The 18,668-nt window shown below is 38.4% G+C and overlaps 1 protein-coding gene across 1 annotated transcript; it reads right to left on the minus strand.

Moving 5' to 3' along the window:
- Positions 1–3,007: 3,007 nt before the first annotated feature.
- On the minus strand, positions 3,008–18,178 carry LOC148537919 (uncharacterized). Its single transcript, XM_088460132.1, has 4 exons — positions 18,002–18,178; positions 15,718–15,928; positions 8,128–8,180; positions 3,008–7,458 (listed from the first exon to the last, which is right to left on the minus strand). Exons 1-4 carry the CDS (start codon positions 18,162–18,164, stop codon positions 6,842–6,844), a joined length of 1,044 nt encoding a protein of 347 aa, XP_088316258.1. The 5' UTR covers positions 18,165–18,178; the 3' UTR covers positions 3,008–6,841.
- Positions 18,179–18,668: the final 490 nt, after the last annotated feature.

Here is an 18,668-nt window from a genome sequence, read left to right on the forward strand (position 1 = left end):
TTCCATCTTGTACCTCTTTTCTTATGCGCTGTTTGGGGCATTGGTGACTGTTTTTTTTGCATAAACGACAAACATTTTTATAAGTTATTAAACTGCCACTCTGTCTGACACTGCTTTGTGGCATTGTTTCATAGATGTCCTATATTCTTTTAAAATGCTGTTCATTTGTGGTGCTGCTCTGTCGCTTAGTTTAGCCAGCCAGCTAGCTGCAGTCTTTTGCCTATATTGGTGAAAATTAAATTTAAAGCTTTGAGGTGATCAAAATTGACTGGAAAAGACTGGAAATTAATGTTAATGAGGTTAATAATACTGTAGGAACAAACTCAGGCCATAATTACATGATTTTAGCTGTTTATATAATTGAAAAAAAAAATACATATCCAAAATACGTGGGGATGGTTTAGGCAAAACCAATACACAACAATGAATTAAAACCAAAACCAAAACATGGGGGTCAGCTCACATCTCTTTTATGAACACGGCTGTGTTCCCAATTGCAGAACCACAGTTTCAGAGGCCATTTTTTGAGAGAAAGTTGACCCACAATCTGCGCAGCCCAAGACTTAATCAAGGATGTCGATGTGCATCTTGTGTTAAGGGATAGGGAAAGTGGGTGTAGGAACATTTGCACTTGCTTTATTCATTCTTCGGCATTAAGCCACCTTTTCAAAATTGCAACCAGCAAGATTCTAGGTGTAGTTTAACATAAAATTAAATCTGTGAAAATATAAACATATTTGTGTATTCTTCCAGTCATTGTCTGGTGATCACCAGAAAATAACTACTAAGACGGCACTGAAGAAACTCATCTCCTTCATATAGAGGTACCTCCACAAGTGTTCTGGCTAGTATTGGAAAGTAAAACAGAATGGGCCTGATTCTGTGGTGGATGCCAATGCCACCATGACTGTGCCTTCTTCCGCAATGCAACTGCACCATTATGCTAATGATGTAGCCGATGGGATTCATACAGAGACACCCACTGGCTGCAGCGCTGATCTGTCTCTTTGTGTAAAAGCTAGCGCCATCTACATCAATGGATGCACATTGGTCACACCATTGGACATTGCAACAGCCCTATGGAAGGACATAATGTCTGTCTTAACATGGCCACCAAAATGAGTGCAACTGTGGAAAATAACGCAGTCACTGGCCATGACACGCCTGCCGCTGACCACTGAAATTGCTATTCTCTATGACTAAATTCAATCTGCAACTCCTGGCAGTAGCCATTTAGATGCAGGCACAGTGCAACTCAGACGCATGCACAGACTTAAAATGTTGGCCATTTGCATCTGATGCCACAGCAACATCCACCTCTGTATCAGGCCCAATATGTCTTCTTCATATCTACAGAAAGTTATAGTTTTCCAAATTGCTGTGTGGGTGTGAGTGCTGTCATATATACAAGTGTAATTATGGGCATGAGAGGGCACATAGTGCTCTTTTGTCCATATGTACAACTGTGTGTTTTCCTTAATGCAGGGTAATACTGTCTATTGATTACGATCATGAGATAATAGCTTCTAGTATCACACCATTTGAAAGAGGATACTCTCCTTTTTCAAATATGTGTGGCCCTATAGTTGCAGGTGCTATTATGGGGGTGATATGACATGTAGTGCCCTTAAACCAATATTTCACAGGTGATGACCAGACAATATCTACTAAGTGGCCTCATCATTTGAGTGGAGACCCAATCTAAATTATTACATTTCCCCATCCTTGGACTCCAGATTTCCTGGAATATAGGGCTTATGTATGTATACTTTACCCATTAATCTCCATTAATTTTATCATGTAATGTGAATGTCTTCATGCATGCTCGCGATGACATCACTTCCAATACTTACCCCTCAGGCTCAGCACTCCACAGCAATTTTCAGGAGTCGTGACCAGAATTTATGTTTTTTTAGATTTTTTTCTACACCTGTCTCTATGGAGGATGAGTTGAGCTCATCCTCCGCAGGCTTAAGGTAAATGCAAAGGACAAGCCTCACTCAACCTTCAGAGCAAAGAGTTAATTTTTTGGCTCACAGTAGAGCCCTAGTTTATTTTATCACCCATATTAATGCTTTAGTTTACATTATTCCACACAGTACCCCAGTTCACATTATGACACATTGTAGTACCCCCATTTTACAATTTGCCACACAATAGTGCCCCCAGTTCACATTTTGCAATACAGTAGTGCAACCAGTTCACATACTGTAGTATCACACAGTGCCAACAGCTTAAATTATGCCACACAGTTCCCTAAATTAATATTTTTCCACATTGTAGTGTCTTTCAGTTCACATTACTCAACAGTGTACTGTAGTTCCCTCAGCTTACATTATTATACATTGTAGTGCCCCCATTTCACATTAATCCAAAGTGCCTTCTGTTCACATTGGCGGGCACTTGCATACTGCACTCCTTGACCTTGGCTAATTTCTTCTCCTCGCGTTCCTTCTTTTTCTCTTTGTGCATCATAAATGCTGCACACAATCCACTGCTAGTTGGTGGTCTGGTAAAAAGGGAAGCTCCCCATGATATAGCATTTTCAATACACTGTAGTGAAAACACTAGTTTCATGATGAGTAGTTTTTAGACTGTCCTGTTCTGTAATCAGTGTCACCTGTTCTGACCATTCTATTTGGCACTAAATGTTAATGTTAGTTTGGTGCAGGGGATTTGGGCCCCAGGGGAAGGCCCCGGCCCCTTCAAGCCCCATAGCAGTGGTACTTCTTGTACCCAATATAGTTGCACCACTGTTGAAAATAGATGCCTAAACTCTTTATAAACTCCTGCTGGCTATTCAGTATCAGTAAAGGCTCTGTTAATTTTAGAACTGGCAATATCAATGCATCCATATCTATTGAATATTGCATAACAAAGACAGACTTTCATAAAAAAAATAATAATAATTTTGTGCAGAAATTTGCCATCTCATGTTCATAGTCTCTATTCAGCAATAGATCAGAAATCAGAACCTTGACGTGTAAGAATAAATTCATTAGTTTCATCAGTTTATTTTTTTTAAATCTTTTTCAGTTCATAAGCCACAATAATATTAATACTTTTCTATACATGATACATTTAAAAAAACTCAACTGTTTTTTGAGACATTTATTACTGCACAAGTAGCATTATTAATCTCTTATAAAGAACTGTAAGTAAATTATAACATTTGTATATGTTTGTTCCTTTTAAACTATTTCTGCATGTGAATTATCTTTTGTGTTGCTATAAAATAAAACTAAATTAAGAAAATGTGTTATATAGATTTATGTGTGAAACTATACACATCACATACATGATTATTTAAAACAATTGGTGTAGTTACATGGAGGGGTGGTAAAATCTTAAACAATACATTTAATGTAGAGGATAGAAGGTGTTCAAAAACTATATTTATTTAACTTCTAAATTCTATTATACAAAGAAAAGTGATAAAATTCAATAGTTTTTTTTTCAGTGATCATATCTGTAGAATATACAGCTCCAGTTTTCCCACTGAAAGTCGTAAAATACATATTAGAAAAACAAACAAGTAAACTAAAGTTTAGTTATTTCCTATGTATCAGCAATGCTGTAAAAAACAACTAAATAATTGTATACATTATATCAACTATCACATTATTAAATACACCAAAATTGTACATTCCTTTGCAAATTATATTTTCTATACTGTAACCCTTTATCAGTAATAAATAAAAAATAATACAATCTTAGTTTTCTGTTACAAAATATTTAGATTTAATGGTTGGACTTTAGTGGTGGGAAGCTTTCTGACTGGCAGAGCTATATAGTACATAGACTTTCATGTGATACCCAAGAAGCAGATCCCCAAAACATTATTTTCATCACTAAAAATAATCAATCTTATTAATTAGTGATGTCATCCACCAATACTCCCTACTCCACGCTTCAGCACCTAAACAGAAAGATTATGCTTTTTATGGCTTCCATACTGTATATGCACAATTCTTCAAGCAGCCAGGTCTGTCTCTGCACATCATGAATGTTTATTTCCCAAGATTGGCAGTCACTGCAATTTATTATTCTGATATTAAATAATACGACTTCAACTGCTTGTCCTTTGGTGCACAGATAGATGATACTGAAGAAATAGCTGACCAAAGTACAAAAATTATACATGCTCTAAACAAAACATGTTTGTTCATCCTCTTTTTAGAGTATTGGCAAATCAGCTGACTTTATCAGATAAACAGATGTAATTTCATATTTCAGCTACTGTACTTGCCTCTGGTTGAAGTCTAGAGAAGATTGATTTAATCACTTCCCAATGAGTGACATAGCTGCAACTCACTGACCTTAAAAATCACCTAAAATGACTGATTGAGAGTCCATCTCTAAAGAGTTCAATACATGCTTGTCTTATTTCTTCTCTATCTCTAGAATATATGCATTAGAGATGTGCGCTGACTCATGTGTTTTGGTTTTGGTTCTGGATTCATATTTGTGTTTTGGTTTTCAACTGTGTTTTTTTTTAAAATAGCTAAAATCATGTAATTTTTGCTATCTAAACCCAAAATTCAGATTTAAAATCTGAATTTCAAAAAGTGGAAAGATCAGAACCATGTTTCGGATCTGTCTAGAGCTCCTCATGAAATCAGAACCACGACTCAGATATGTCCCTATTCTCTGAATTTATGGAGAATCGAACCGCACATCTCTAATATGCATAAAATAGTTGTAGCAGAATAAAGTTGTAATTACTTAGTTTTTTTGTAAGGTTTAAATAAATACAAAGCATAAATAGCATGGTGGCATAGTGGGTGGTAGTTGGAGTTGGCTGCCTTTTAGGTAAGCTGTGTGTTTAAAACTCCACATAATCATCTTCCCACATTTCTAACACAGTTAAAAATTGTGTAGGTAATGGGAAATTACATGATAGTGCCAATGACGAGGGCTGTCAAGAGCAGTGACAGACCCAGGTACTTGGAGGGGGTGTGGTAAAATCAAGAAGGTGTGGCCACACTCCATCACAATTTTTTTTTTAAAAGCACAATGCGCTGGGAAGCGGGGGGGGGGGTTGTACGTCCCCATTGGCCAGTGGGCAGATTCAGTTCAGGGAGGGGCAATAAGGGAGATCGCCCACTCCTCATAACACTTGCAGGGAGAGAGAGGAGACTGCTGCGGCACAGTGGCATCAGCCTCCAAGGACCCTTTACAGTCCAGCACACAGCAGCATTTGCTGGGTTGGGGAGAGGGGCTCCTTTCTCTCCCTGTCCGATGTGCTGCTGACCCTGGGTCCCACCAGGATCCTACAGATGACCTAAGCCTGGTGCCCCTGCCAATGAGTATCATCACACCAAAGATGAGATTGTTTAGATGATCCACCAAATGCCATCTCCGGTGAGCTGATGGACCCAACATGTTTAACTATCACTGCTGTCAACTGTCATTGCTGTTGCCATCTCTATAACTACTTTAGTGATCTCCTTGGTGACAGCAGCTGCCACCAAATAGGGGGTTCAGCAGTGAGCATGACACTAAAGAACAATCCTGGACTATGTCTGGTTGCCCCGAGCTGACAGATATCCAAAAGTGTGACCATGCAGCAGAAAAGCAAAACCTTTCTTTGGAAAAAGCAGAGGAAGGATGATCCTATTCTGATAAATGGTGAAGGACAATTATGATTGCCTGTTTGAAGATTTCTACATATACTAATTTGGACTTCGGGCCTGTCTTGTGATATCTCTTTTTGTTCCGACCATACTTTATAAATAGTAGCAATGCCAGTTGAAAATGACTTCTTTATGATTGGAGGCTGATAATGCTGCTGCTTAATGGTAGCAGGGACTTTCCCCATGAGCTGCACTACCTATCAGTGCCATCTTTGCCTTCTTTTTCAATGTACATTGTCATTTGTTAGAGTTACAATAAGCACTGCATAATATGTCACTGCTTAGTTTATATATAAATGGTAATGATAATCAGTATGAAGATTACAGAAATATAAGGATTTTGCAGAAGTTATAGCATCTTATTATAGCTGTTTTATGTATGACTATTTATTTACAGAACATAGAACTAGAATTAATTTTTGAAAACTTTTCCATGGAATATTGGTCCCATTCTGCATTTGTTATTGGAAATTTACGTTTCTCTGGAGCAAATGTCACCTTACATTATTCACCTGCCATTTTTGACTATGGGCTTTGAGAAATGTAGAATATAGGATTTACAATCACACAATGCAGAATAGCTATAATAGTAAATCAGATGTACTGTAGATCTTTGCACCTCTGCAAAACTATATATGTGCGCTGACCTCCATGTTTTGGTTTTGGATCTGGATTCATCTTCGTGTTTTGGTTTTGGTTTTGCATAACCACCCTCAAGTGTTTTGGTTTTAGTTTTGAATCTTGTTTTTTTTTATTATTGAAAAAAGATTTCAGAAACAGCTAAAATCATGTAATTATTGCAATCCAAAAACCAAAATTTGGATTTAAAATCCGAATTCCAAACCGCGAAAAGATCACAACCACAACTCGGTTTTAAATGGATCTCCTCAGGAGATCGGAAACACGACTTGGATTTATCCAGATTCTCAAAATTCTTGTGGATTCGGTTTTCTGGGGAACCAAAATGCACCTCTATCTATCTCGTCTCTTTATGCAAACTATGAAAAATCACAAAAGAGCAAAGTGAATTCATAGAGCAGAGTACTTGAATTAATTAATTAAATACAGCTAGTCTTAACTAATCCTTTTAATCCTCTGTAAACTTGCGTTTGACTTATCATTTTGCTATACAGTACCTGAAAGAGCAAAAATACAGTTGAGATTTAGTATGTCAATAGAAAACCTTAATTCCTTGGAGTTCTGCTTTATGATAACAACTTTCTGGTGAAAACAAACAGGCAAAGTGTCTTGATCAGAGCAAAGAACTTTGAGTTGGGGTGGTTTGCATGTCCACCGTTTGTTGTTTTAATTGTAGATGAAGTATAATTTGAGGCAAGAGTAGTAGAATTTGTAGAAGAAATACTCGCAGAATTAGCAGTGGAATTTGTAGGAGAAGCAGTTACAGGAGAATCAGCAGAAATTGTATAAGGAGCAACAGAATTTGTAGACGAAGCAGTTACAGCAGAATCAGCAGAAACTGTATAAGGAGCAGCAGAATTTGTAGACGAAGCAGTTACAGCAGAAGCAGCAGAATTTGTATAAGGATTAACAGAATTTGTAGAAGAAATGGCTACAGCAGAATCAGCAGAATTTGTATAAGAACCAGCAGAGTTTGTAGATGAAGCAGTTACAGCAGAATTAGCAAAATTTGTAGAAGGAGCAGCAGAATTTGTAGATGAAGCAGTTACAGCAGAATTTGTATAAGAACCAGCAGAGTTTGTAGATGAAGCAGATACAGCAGAATTAGCAGAATTTGTATTCAGAGCAGCAGAGTTTGTAATATGATCAGTTGCAGTTGGATCAGCAGTAGTTGGTGTGGAGGCTGAAAAAGAAAAAAAAAGGGTGTTGCTGTTAGTTTGAGCAGGATACACCATTATTTAAAATTTTCTATATACAAATTGTGTAATCCAGCCAAATAGAAAAAAATGCATATGAAAATTTTAGTTTCCACGTGATTTTTAGTAATGGGCTCATTCATTATTGGGGGCAAGATGGGGCTACTTAATTTTTAACAAACTCCGAAAACTTACATTTTTCTGAGTTTGCCTGCTGCAACCTACGGCATTGGTTCCCAGAGCCCTGTTACTTCCTATGGGAAGGAGGTTGGGTTGTGAAGGGGATCTGATGGGACCCATCTTTCCCCTACAGCACTGATTCAGCACATATTTGTGAACTCAGATAGCACATGAACAGGAACACTGCCGGGTTGTACAGCAGTGTAAAATTGTGCCTTAGAATCATCCATGGTAAGTATCATGGCAATGACAGGTTTTCAGAACAGCCATGCCCAAACAGGAGCAATATTGAATTGCTACAGTACTGTAGTATCCACCACTGCCTTTTCCTTCACGCAATTTTACACAAGATAGAGATAAAGGGGATGCAAGCAGTAGCAATGGGAGAGGCTGTGAATCAACTGTGTTTTAATATATTTTAGGAATATTACTCTAAGCTATAAAGAAATATAAAATAAACTTAAACAATAGCTCACCAATAGTCATGTTTTTTTCAAGCTTGTAGACTGCTGTATCATTAATTAAAGCACTGAAATAATGGAAATGAAATGAAAGTTAATGAGTTTATTCAGATTAAACTAGACAATGTGTTCATTGTGAATGTATATTTGCACTTATACTGTCATGCTGTAATGATATACAGTAGTTAAAAATTAGAAAGTCAATTGTGCAGAGGTACACTACACCAAACATATTTATGCACACAAAAGAGCTAGCCTTTCTTCCAGTACAGTACTTACACACAATGTGTATGGTCCCACATCACACACAGGCCCTCATTCAGAGGCAGTCGCAAGAAGCGACCGCTCTCTCTGAATGAGGGCGTCCACTTTATTTTTGAAGTGCGGCCTCCTGGTCCTTAGTTAAGCTGTACCACCCACACCTTAACAACCGAACAGGTTGGTGGTCGCGATGGTGAACACCATCGCGACCATTGGGGCTTGCAACAAGACTCTAAGGTTGGGTCTCGGCAGCCGCAAGCCCCAAGGAGCTTCCTGCTCTGATTGAGCAGGAAGCTCCCCACTGACATCACTGATGATGTCAGTGTGGCTGCCCACAAAATGGTAGGAACACCTCCGTTTTGGAAACCACCCCCCCCGGCCCGTCTACAAATTGATTGGCTTGAGCACCATTTATCATATGCAGCAAGTTTTATCACCCATTGTGAGTGATAAAACTTCTTGATAAAGTAGGCCCTATGTTTCTTAAATTACAGTACTAGGGGAATATTTACTAAAGTGAGAGTTTACAAAAGAGGTGATGTTGCCCAAAGCAACCAATCAGATTCTACATAACATTTAACTAATACCTTCTAGAAGATAATAGCTAGAATCTGATTGATGGCTATGGGCAACATCTCAACTTCTATAAACTCTCACTTTAGTAAATATACCCCCTTGTCTGCTTTGGTGACACTAATAAAAGAAAGATGGTATTGTATGTCCCAGCTAAGTTTATGGACCTCTCTAAAATCTTGGTGGGACACTTTAAAATGTTACTGCGAGCTAGCATACTTTTAGTTATGCTACATTACATAATCTTTCACTCTTAAGCCGTGTATCCACTTGCCTATTAAAATGAGCAATTGAATGATAATGATATCGTTATCGTTCAATCGCTCATTAATCGGGCATGATTCAAAATGACCAGTGATGCTCGTTCCCGCTTGTCGTTTTTGACATCAATCATCACCTGAACATGCTGGTCAAGCTGCCAATAACGACAGATTGACCATGTTCAGGGAGGAGGGAGGATGCCTACACTGTATGACATTTCGCTCAGTGCTTTATCAGCAGATAAATAAATAAATACCTATCTTAATAGGCTGTATTGCTTTCAATCACTACGTGATCTTCAATAAGTGATAGATTATGGTCTAATTGCTCACAATATGAAAACAGAGAAAAGAACACAAAATGCAATGTTGTGCAGATCATTCAAATATAGATTGGCTTCATGAATCTACAATAGTGTAAACATACACTCAAAGGAGGGTCAAACATATATGACCTTTTAAAAATAAGGTAATAATCATGTGAAACATTGATAATACATACAGAAATTTTAATAACACACAATAATAGTCACATAGAACATGAATAAGAATGATAAAAAGCAGCCCCTTGATAAAACAGTCGCTTAATCTTCCATCTTGATCAGTATTCAATACATTGTCATAGGTAAAGTTGGCCTCCTACCAGATTCAGGTGATGTTCTTAAACCCGGGTCAAGCCTCAGTAAGCCATCTGGAATCTCTTCCACATCAGCCTCTGGATAGGAGCTGTGAACACCCTTTGCTGCCAATGCGTTTTTCTACCTATCTCTGCAGTCGGCTATTGGGGATGGAGTCCATCCAATTGGGATGATGGCAACTTGTAGCTTCTATATGGGCATTTATAGAAGCTACGAGTTGCAATCATCCCAATTGGATGGAGTCCATTCCCAATAGCCAAATGCAGAGATTAAAAATATATCTCATGGAGGATAGCGTCTTTTAAGAACAAGCCACAAATATGATGCAGAGAATTAATGTTAGTGGCTACAAGCATAAAAAAGTACAGGAAGCTATGGAGAAATGCAATGATCTTGATAGAACTACATTATTGCAGAAGAAAGATCATCCAATTCCTGAGGGCGACTTTAAAATGTCATTTATAACTGATTATAATGCACAGTACAAACAAATAGAACACATTATTAAGACTCATAGGCCCATCCTAAAAGGTGATCTGATTTTAAATTCTCTTCTCCCAGAAAAAACAAAGTTAATTTACAGAAGGGCCAGGAATATAAAAGATAAAGTTGTTAAAAGCACATTTTCACCACCAAGAACAAATGGAAGAATCCTTACAAAGGGCTTCCAGAGATGTGGCTTTTGCCAAATTGGTGAAGGGTGAAAAAAAGTGTGTTAAAGTGTGCATAAATGGTGTTAGTAAAAGGATTGAGGACTTTGCAACCTGTAACTCGAAAAATGTTGTATATTACATTGGTTGTAATTATGATAAATACTATATTGGGAGGATATTGAGACCATTTAAAATAAGATTAGCGGAACATTTCCAAAATATTAATAAGCTTAGATACCCATGCTTTGGCAACCCACTTTAAAGAAATTCACAATAAAAATAAAAAGGAAATTAAAACATTTGGGGTGTTAAAACAAGTAAAAGGGAATTGGAGTAATAAAAATTTTGCAAAAGAACTGGCCAAAGTAGAGATGCATTCCATCTATTCTTTCAAAACTTTCCATCCAAAAGGTCTGAACAAAGGCCCTCATTCAGAGCCGTACGCTCTGAGCAGAGCGCACGCTCTGAATGAGGGCCGTCCTCCATAATTATGGAGCGTCCTCCTGGACGCTCGTATAGCTGTGGGTCACCACCCACAGCCTGTACGAGCGTGCAGGTTGATGGCCGCGATGGTCTTGACCATCGTGACCATCGCCACTGCGTGCCGGAGCCTGCTGTTGAGTTTTTCAACCGCAAGGCCCGGAGTGATTTTGGCTCTATTGTGATGTCAGTGGGCCGGCTTCTGACGGTAGGCGTTCCCTTGGGAATGCCCCTGTCTGGGAGGCACGCCCCCGGCACGCCCACCAAAGGGGGCATGCTGTCAATCAACATCGACAGCACGCCCCCTTTGATCAGACACAACGAGCGAAAGAAAGTCCTTCGCTCGTCGCGTCTGACGCATGCGCACAATGGAGCTCCCTCCGTCGTGCGCATGCTCCGTGCAGACCATCGACCCACTTGCGAGTGGACAGCCGCTCGCGAGTGGGTCTGAATCAGGCCCAAAGACTTCAAAATTAATTGGTTTTTGGATTAAAATATGACTTTGCCTAAATACTAAAATGTGGTTTTAATATTTAAAGTTATTTTATTACTAGATTTGTTTAATCAGATTATATGTATTTTTTGTTTAGATAGGGTTATGGAAATTAGTTTGTATACTCATATTTATAACTCTTTCTCTTTTTTGCCAGCAGTTAAAATGGATACATTCTAATAGAATGGACAAAAAACTAAATTATGAAATCATTGAGAATCTGTTTTCCCATTATACAAATTATGTATGGACCTGGACATTATAGTGGAACCTTAACATACATCCAATTAATAAATAAAATTGCTGACTTATAAATGTGTTATGATTGTGTATGGATGGAAGTCTAATACTACAAATCCCAGACTCCTTCGGGGCCGATTACACTCACTTCCGGTTTCGGGAGTATGAGGAAAATGACATCACTTCCGGCAATACTATGCACTACGAACCCAAGAGTATGTGGGCTTACTTAAGGTTTCCGGTTCCGTTTACATCAACGTGACTTCCGGAGACTTCGGAGCTTGTATAGGCAGAGAGATGGCCTTATAAAATACTTTCTTAACAAAGGACAAAGGTGCTATTTTCTTTTTTTTTTTTTAAAGAACTTTATGTATACATGAAAAATCGGAAGTAGGACCCGTGGTGACTTCTGGTTTTGCGATGGGATAGTTTTGCTATGTTTTTTATTGGATATTTTAGGAATTATTTGATAAGATTAAGGTAGAGAGATCTGACTTTAGGTAGAATTAGGACTTATATTTATAGGTTTTATTTATGTATTTATGTATGATACCTTTGTAATGAAGATGGCTCCTCTGAGTAATTGGGTCTTAATTGATAGGGGTATATTTAGAAGCTTAGAGTTAGCTTACCCTATTGTCTTGAGGAAGATCTTGATAGGTAGAAACGCATTGGTAGCAAAGGGTGTTCACAGGACCTATCCAGAGGAAGGGATTCCAGATGAGGCTTGACATGGGTTTAAGAATATCACCAGTATACTATAGGCATTTTTGCTCACCTGAATCTGGTAGGAGGCCAACTTTGCCTGTGACATTGTATTGAATATTGACCAAGATGGAAGATTAAGCCAACTATTTTATCAAGAGGCTGCTTTTGATCATTTTTATTCATGTTCTATGTGACTATTATTGTGTGTTATCATTAAATTTCTGTATGTATTATCAATGTTTCACACTATTATTACCTTATTTTTGAAAGGTCATATATATTTGACCCTCCTTTGAGTGTGTTTACACTATTGTAGATTCATGAAGCCAATCTATATTTGAATGATCTGCAGGAGATTGCATTTGTGTTCTTTTCTCTCTTTTCATGTTGTGAGCAATTAGACCATAATCTATCAATTATTGAAGATCATGTAGTGATTGAAAGAAATACGGTATATTAAGATACGGTAAGTATTTATTTATCTTTTAATTAGGCGCTTCTGTGCAGTACCTATATCTGTTTTCTTTATTATATGTTTTAGGGAAGAAAGATACTTTCCCTTTAGTGTACTTGACTAAAGCAGCCTTTAGGCGCAGATGGTTAAGCACCCCAATCAATATTTTTGACATATCGCTCATACGTACGTTTTCCAGGTCACCCAGCAGGTGCAGAGGTGTGTTCATTACTCACTGACACATTTTAAAAGAACCACAGGAGGATATAATTATTTAATTTGTGATTCTGTGAGGAGACCTGGAAAACACGCACTGTGTGGGGTCCTGAGGACCGAGTTTGAGAACCTGTGTGCTAGTGGATACGCACCTTTAGGTAAAAAGGTGCATTTCATGACAATTACTGCCAGTCACATACAGAAAAGCTCCTGCATCCACCAAGATCCCACCAGTTTTATTTCAAAAAGGTGATCTGCTCTATAATCCCAAAGCTTTGCAAACCTCTACGATATCTTTAAACAGTTTGGTATGAACTTCCTAGTAAAGCATATGTTTCACTTATCTTTCCTGCATATGTATCACTTCTGTTTTCCATCTCCTTATCTATAACAGGCAAGGTTGAGAACATTCTCTCTGCTGGTACAATTAAAAGAAATGACATATCTTATCTCCTTCCCCTTGGCAAAGTCAATCATTTTTAATAAGATTGTAAATAAACCTTTACAATTTTCATATCATGGAGCAGAAAAACATTTTCAGGGAAAGCATAATGTTAGAAATGTGTAGGAGCTTTACACATTACAATACACAAATTTACAGTCCAATACAGGGGCATCTTAGGAGAGGAGGGGGCCCGTGTGCACTCCCTGTGCGGGGCCCCATCTCTCCCCGGTGGCCGGCAGCCGACTGACGCAGCTAGCCAGCCACCGAAGCCTTAGTGGACTCCAGGCACTAGAGTGTGGCAGCCATTTTTCCGGCGTTCTGTGCATGCGCAGTAGAGTCCTGGCACACTCTATTGCCCGGAGTCTACTGCGCATGCTCAGAACACCGGGCCATATTCCGGTGTTCTGAGCAGCGCAGATACCCAACGTGGGACCACGGACAGGTAAGTATACAATAATATGGGTTCAGTATGTGCGGTGCGGGGTCCCCCTTGACCCGGGGGGCCCATGTGCCCCGCACACACTGCACACATTATAGATACACCACTGGTCCAATATTATATGTTTGTCATACAGTATATGTTACACTCTGATTGTTCCATCCAATATTTTGTAATGATTTTTTTTGTGTGTGAATTATATTCTATCCAAAACAATTCAAATAAAATATTTCCAGATTAGGTAGAAAAATTTTCCCCAAATATATCGCAATGAAGCTGATTGTAAGATTGTGTCTTGTAATCATGCAATTAAATTATAATAATGTCCCAACACATTTCCAACACTAGATAAAAATCATAATATTTTAATTTCAAGTTTATTAACATGATCTACTTTGTAAAGGGCCCAAAGACAAGATCAGAGATTATCGCTGTCATTTATTTTAATTGTGCCAGCAAAGACATGGGTCTGATTGTAGACAGTGCACTCACAATAGCCGGATCACCGGATAAGGCAGGATCTGCAGTAAAGCTACAGTAAGTGATACATATGCTTTACTAGAAAGTTCATAACAAAATGTTTAAAGATGTGATAGGAGTTTGTAAAACAGACCTTTAGGTTTATAGAGCAGGTCATCTATGGAAATAAAACTAAGAATGCTAATTACCTCTGGTTCGGCATTTACTTATGGTCATTACTGTGTTTGGTGTTTGCCATGGGATTGTCACACATTCAGGGCAAGAATCAACAAATGAGATATGCGGTTCCGTTATCCAGAATTCCAAATCCACCCGAATTTCGTGAATCTGGGTAAATCAGAGTTGTGGTTCTGATCTTTTTGCAGGTCGGAATTTAGATTTTAAATCCGAATTTTGGGTTTTGGATTCCATAAATTACATGATTTTAGCGGTTTTACAAAAAATTGTTTATTTTTTTTTTCAAATCAAGATCCAACACCAAAAACACTTTAGGGTGGTTTTGCAAAACTAAAGCCAAAACACAAAGATGAATCCATATTCAAAACCAAAACATGGGGGTCAGCACACATTTCTGTAATAAGCTGTGTCTACAACACACCTGATGGTTCTGAAAAGTGCTGTGGATACTTTTCCTTATGATCCATGCAACAAAGGTAAATAAACCATACAGTAAACCGATGTTAAATTGCATAAAAGTGATTGTTTTTTTCTCTCCTGATTTAGAGCATTCATTTCACTTGTCTGCTTTACATTTTAAAATGTTTGTCAAAATCACACAATGGATACAGTCATTTTGTGGCCTGTATCAATATTCATGAGAATGCATCCTATCACTTCAATTACCAGTGACAATACTTGTAAATTAGAAGCCTTCTTCCCAGTCAGCTGGGCTACAAAATGGCTGCCTCTGTCATGTAAACAGCAGATCCTCTTTAAAGGTTGTGAGTAAAACAAAGTAATACCGCGTCTAAGGGCTAAATTGACTAAAGGTTGATTTAATCAATTAAAAATCAATCTAACTTGATCAACATCGATGTTGTATTTCAGCGGCTAAATCACACATTTACTAACAGACAATCTTTTTTATATTGATTTAGCCCCTGATTAAAGTCGACCTTTAGTAAATTTACCCCTAAATCTCACAAGAAGTTGGTAATGTTTGTTATGATGCATATCATGAGCGAGAGATTGAGAGTCTTTATTCGTGAACACAGGCTTTTAGGTTTTGTTTCTTTTTAAAAAGAAAAAGAGTCCATACAACTTACCTGAATGTAACATTAATAGCAATCTGTGATAATGGAGAAGTCCAGTTTGCAAAAATTGAAGTACTATTCTCGTGAAATGGATGTGTAATCCCGAATCCTAGACTGCAGTTAATAAATGAGCTGATTGTTGATGTCCAATTTCCTGCATCATTTAAGCTTGTAACTTGTAATAAGATTGTAGCACTTTCATTTAGGATTGATGTGACATTGACTGTAATTAAGAAAACAAAGTGTTTTTAGTTTATCATGATGCATCTACCTTTGCAATATCTTCTTAAATTGTACAGAAGTTGTCCAACTTGTTCTTTTCTACTCTTCAGTTTTGTTTATTTTTTTGTTTTTTTATATGAATAATTAATTATAACCATTTCATTATTTAAAATGCAAAGCTAAATTTGAAATAAAGCCTGCTCAACCTGTGTCTATTGGCAGGGCCGCAACTAGGTGAGTAGCTAAGGGGGGGGGGGGCGGCATTGGATTTGAGGAGTACCCCTGAGCCCCCTCTTTCAGTGGCCCACCAGGCGGTGCTCCCCTCATTTTTAGCTAATGTTCAGTCTGGTGATTGTGACCAGACTCTGTGCCTGTGCCACTGGACTAATCAGCAGAGTGCTGGCTTAGAGGGACTAGGATCACATGGTATAATAAAGTTTTGGCCCTATCTGCATTGTGTAGGTGATGTCATGCATGCTAAAAAATAGTGTGTGAGGAGCCTGCTGCAGCCACTGGAGAGAAAGGAGAAGATCCAGGTAAATGGTGGTGGGGGAGGGTGGGGGAGGGTTAATACAAACAATAGCTGTTTCTGCAGAGATATAGGATGGAGAGACACAGGCTGCTGCATTGATACGGGAAGGGTAGGGATACAGACTGCTGTAGAAACACCAGGGGGGCTTCTAAAAGGACAGAGTCTATAGTTATGGCCAGGGGGATAACAACAATGTATTGCCTTGCCCCAGGTGACCAAAATCCTAGTTTCGGCCGTATAATTTGGCCAAATTTATCAAGGTAATTTTGTCCTTAAACCATGCCATGTGGAAATGGTCGTTCCTACATGTTTAAGGCATAATCAAGTATTATCCCTATTTAACAAGGCTATATAGCATGAGGTATTAGGATGTCTAGTGTTTAATGAACAACAGCACTTGAAACAACCATCACCAATGTGTTAGCAAGCCCCCAAAATCTGATTGGAGCTTGTCTCTGTTAGCTAGAACCATCTGAAAATGGCATAAACTCACATTCCTCTATGGGAAAGCTTGGCTGGAGAGGTGTCTTCTATCACTCAATGGCTATTTCACTTTGCAGATGTGCGGCACAAATGCTGCACATTGCGTAGTTCACACCAAGAAACTGATAGTAGTAGCAATCACTTTGTTTTTTACTCATTGCTGAGACAGTGAAAGCCCGGCATGAGACTAATGATAGGCAACTAAATACCAATGTCTATCATTAGCCCCATGCCGAAATCCTGACGCCCGGCAAACCGAAACATAGATAAGCCGGGCGTCGGGAGATCTTAGATGGTGGGGGAGGGTTAGGTTTAGGGACTCCCAGGGGGAGTTAGGGTTAGGCACCTCTCCCAGGAGGATTAGGGTTAGGCTAGAGGAAGGGGGGTTAGGATTAGGCAACATCGGAGGTTAGGTTAGGGTTAGGCACCCCCCTGGGAGGGTTAGCATTAGGGTGCGGAGAGGTGGGGTTGTTTTAGGCACTCCTGTAGGGAGGTTAGGGTTAGGCACCCCAAAGGGAGGGTTAGGGTCAGTTATACAACTGATATAATTTTTAAATACAAAACAGGAACACCCAAGTGACTTGAAGTTTGGATTGACCATAAAATCCACCCTATACTTCCTTATAGATCTCTAAACAAGGCAAACAGCTAAAGTACTGTAGCCTGTTCCTATTTTAAACTATGTATTGTCTTCATATGGCACCTAAATTACGTAAAAATAAGTATTGCGGGTCAAAACGTTTAGGTGGAAAAAAGTAGGCCATCCATGGAAAACTAGAAAACATGCTTTCTATAGCATTATTATAAATTATTAAATAATTTTTTTTTACAACACATCATTTACTAGGATACTTATATTATCATAGATTGACTGTAAGTTTGCATACCATTCTTCATATATTAGTACTATCTATAGCAATCTACAGTGTATACAATGTAATATTTACATTATTTAAAAAATTTTAAATAACGTAGAAGCGTTTGTCCAGTTTGATGAATAGATAAAGCAAATTTCCTGACATGTCATTTCTATAATAAATATAACTAAACATTACTCACCTGTGTACACATTGGTATTAGCAATATGAATGACATCTAATGTGTAATTAGTGGTTGTAGCATTGGTGGAAAAAGCGATACACTCGGGTGGATCCCCTGAGAAGACTGTAGGGACAACCACTGCGAGTAGCAGGAGGACAGCGGTAGTTCCTGTTAATAACATACTGTATTCTGTATGGCTTCGCAGCAGTAAATGTTCATATTTCAGCTCTCACACTACTTATACCAAGCTGTTATGACAATAGACATGAACCTAGATATGGGCAACTATGTAAAGTATGCTGTTCTACTTCCTTGTGTTTGTTATACTGTTATTTTTGCACCTTCATGAATCCATAGTTTTGTTCTTCCTGGCAACCTTAAACTAATGCTTAAAAAGCTTGCACATAACTGGACACACAAACAGGAAAAAGTGATTTTACTTGCATACTGTCTATGCAGTTGAGCTGCAGTTTTAAGGTGTGCATCACAAGTGCTGGTGCCATTTTTAAGCAAGTTAGTTGCAGTGTACCACGGGTCGTTATTATGAATGCTTCTTGTTCCATTTCAGTGTGTCTGCTGCATGTCCAATTAGTTGAATACTTACATTCAACTAAAATCTTGCATTTAAATGCATATCAAATGCGTGCATAAATGTAATGCAGTTTTGTGTTGGAGGTCACCTGAG

Source organism: Taudactylus pleione, unplaced genomic scaffold (genome assembly GCF_031769625.1).
Source record: "Taudactylus pleione unplaced genomic scaffold, aTauple2 ptg000042l, whole genome shotgun sequence".
NCBI classification, from domain to species: domain Eukaryota; kingdom Metazoa; phylum Chordata; class Amphibia; order Anura; family Myobatrachidae; genus Taudactylus; species Taudactylus pleione.

Coding starts and splice junctions, on each gene's coding strand:
- LOC148537919 (XM_088460132.1), bottom strand. CDS start 18,164: ATGTTATTAACAGGAACTACCGCTGTCCTCCTGCTACTCGCAGTGGTT. Junction 8,181..15,717: donor GCTATTAATGTTACATTCAG/GTAAGTTGTATG, acceptor CCATTATTTCAG/TGCTTTAATTAATGATACAG. Junction 7,459..8,127: donor TGAAAAAAACATGACTATTG/GTGAGCTATTGT, acceptor TTTCTTTTTCAG/CCTCCACACCAACTACTGCT.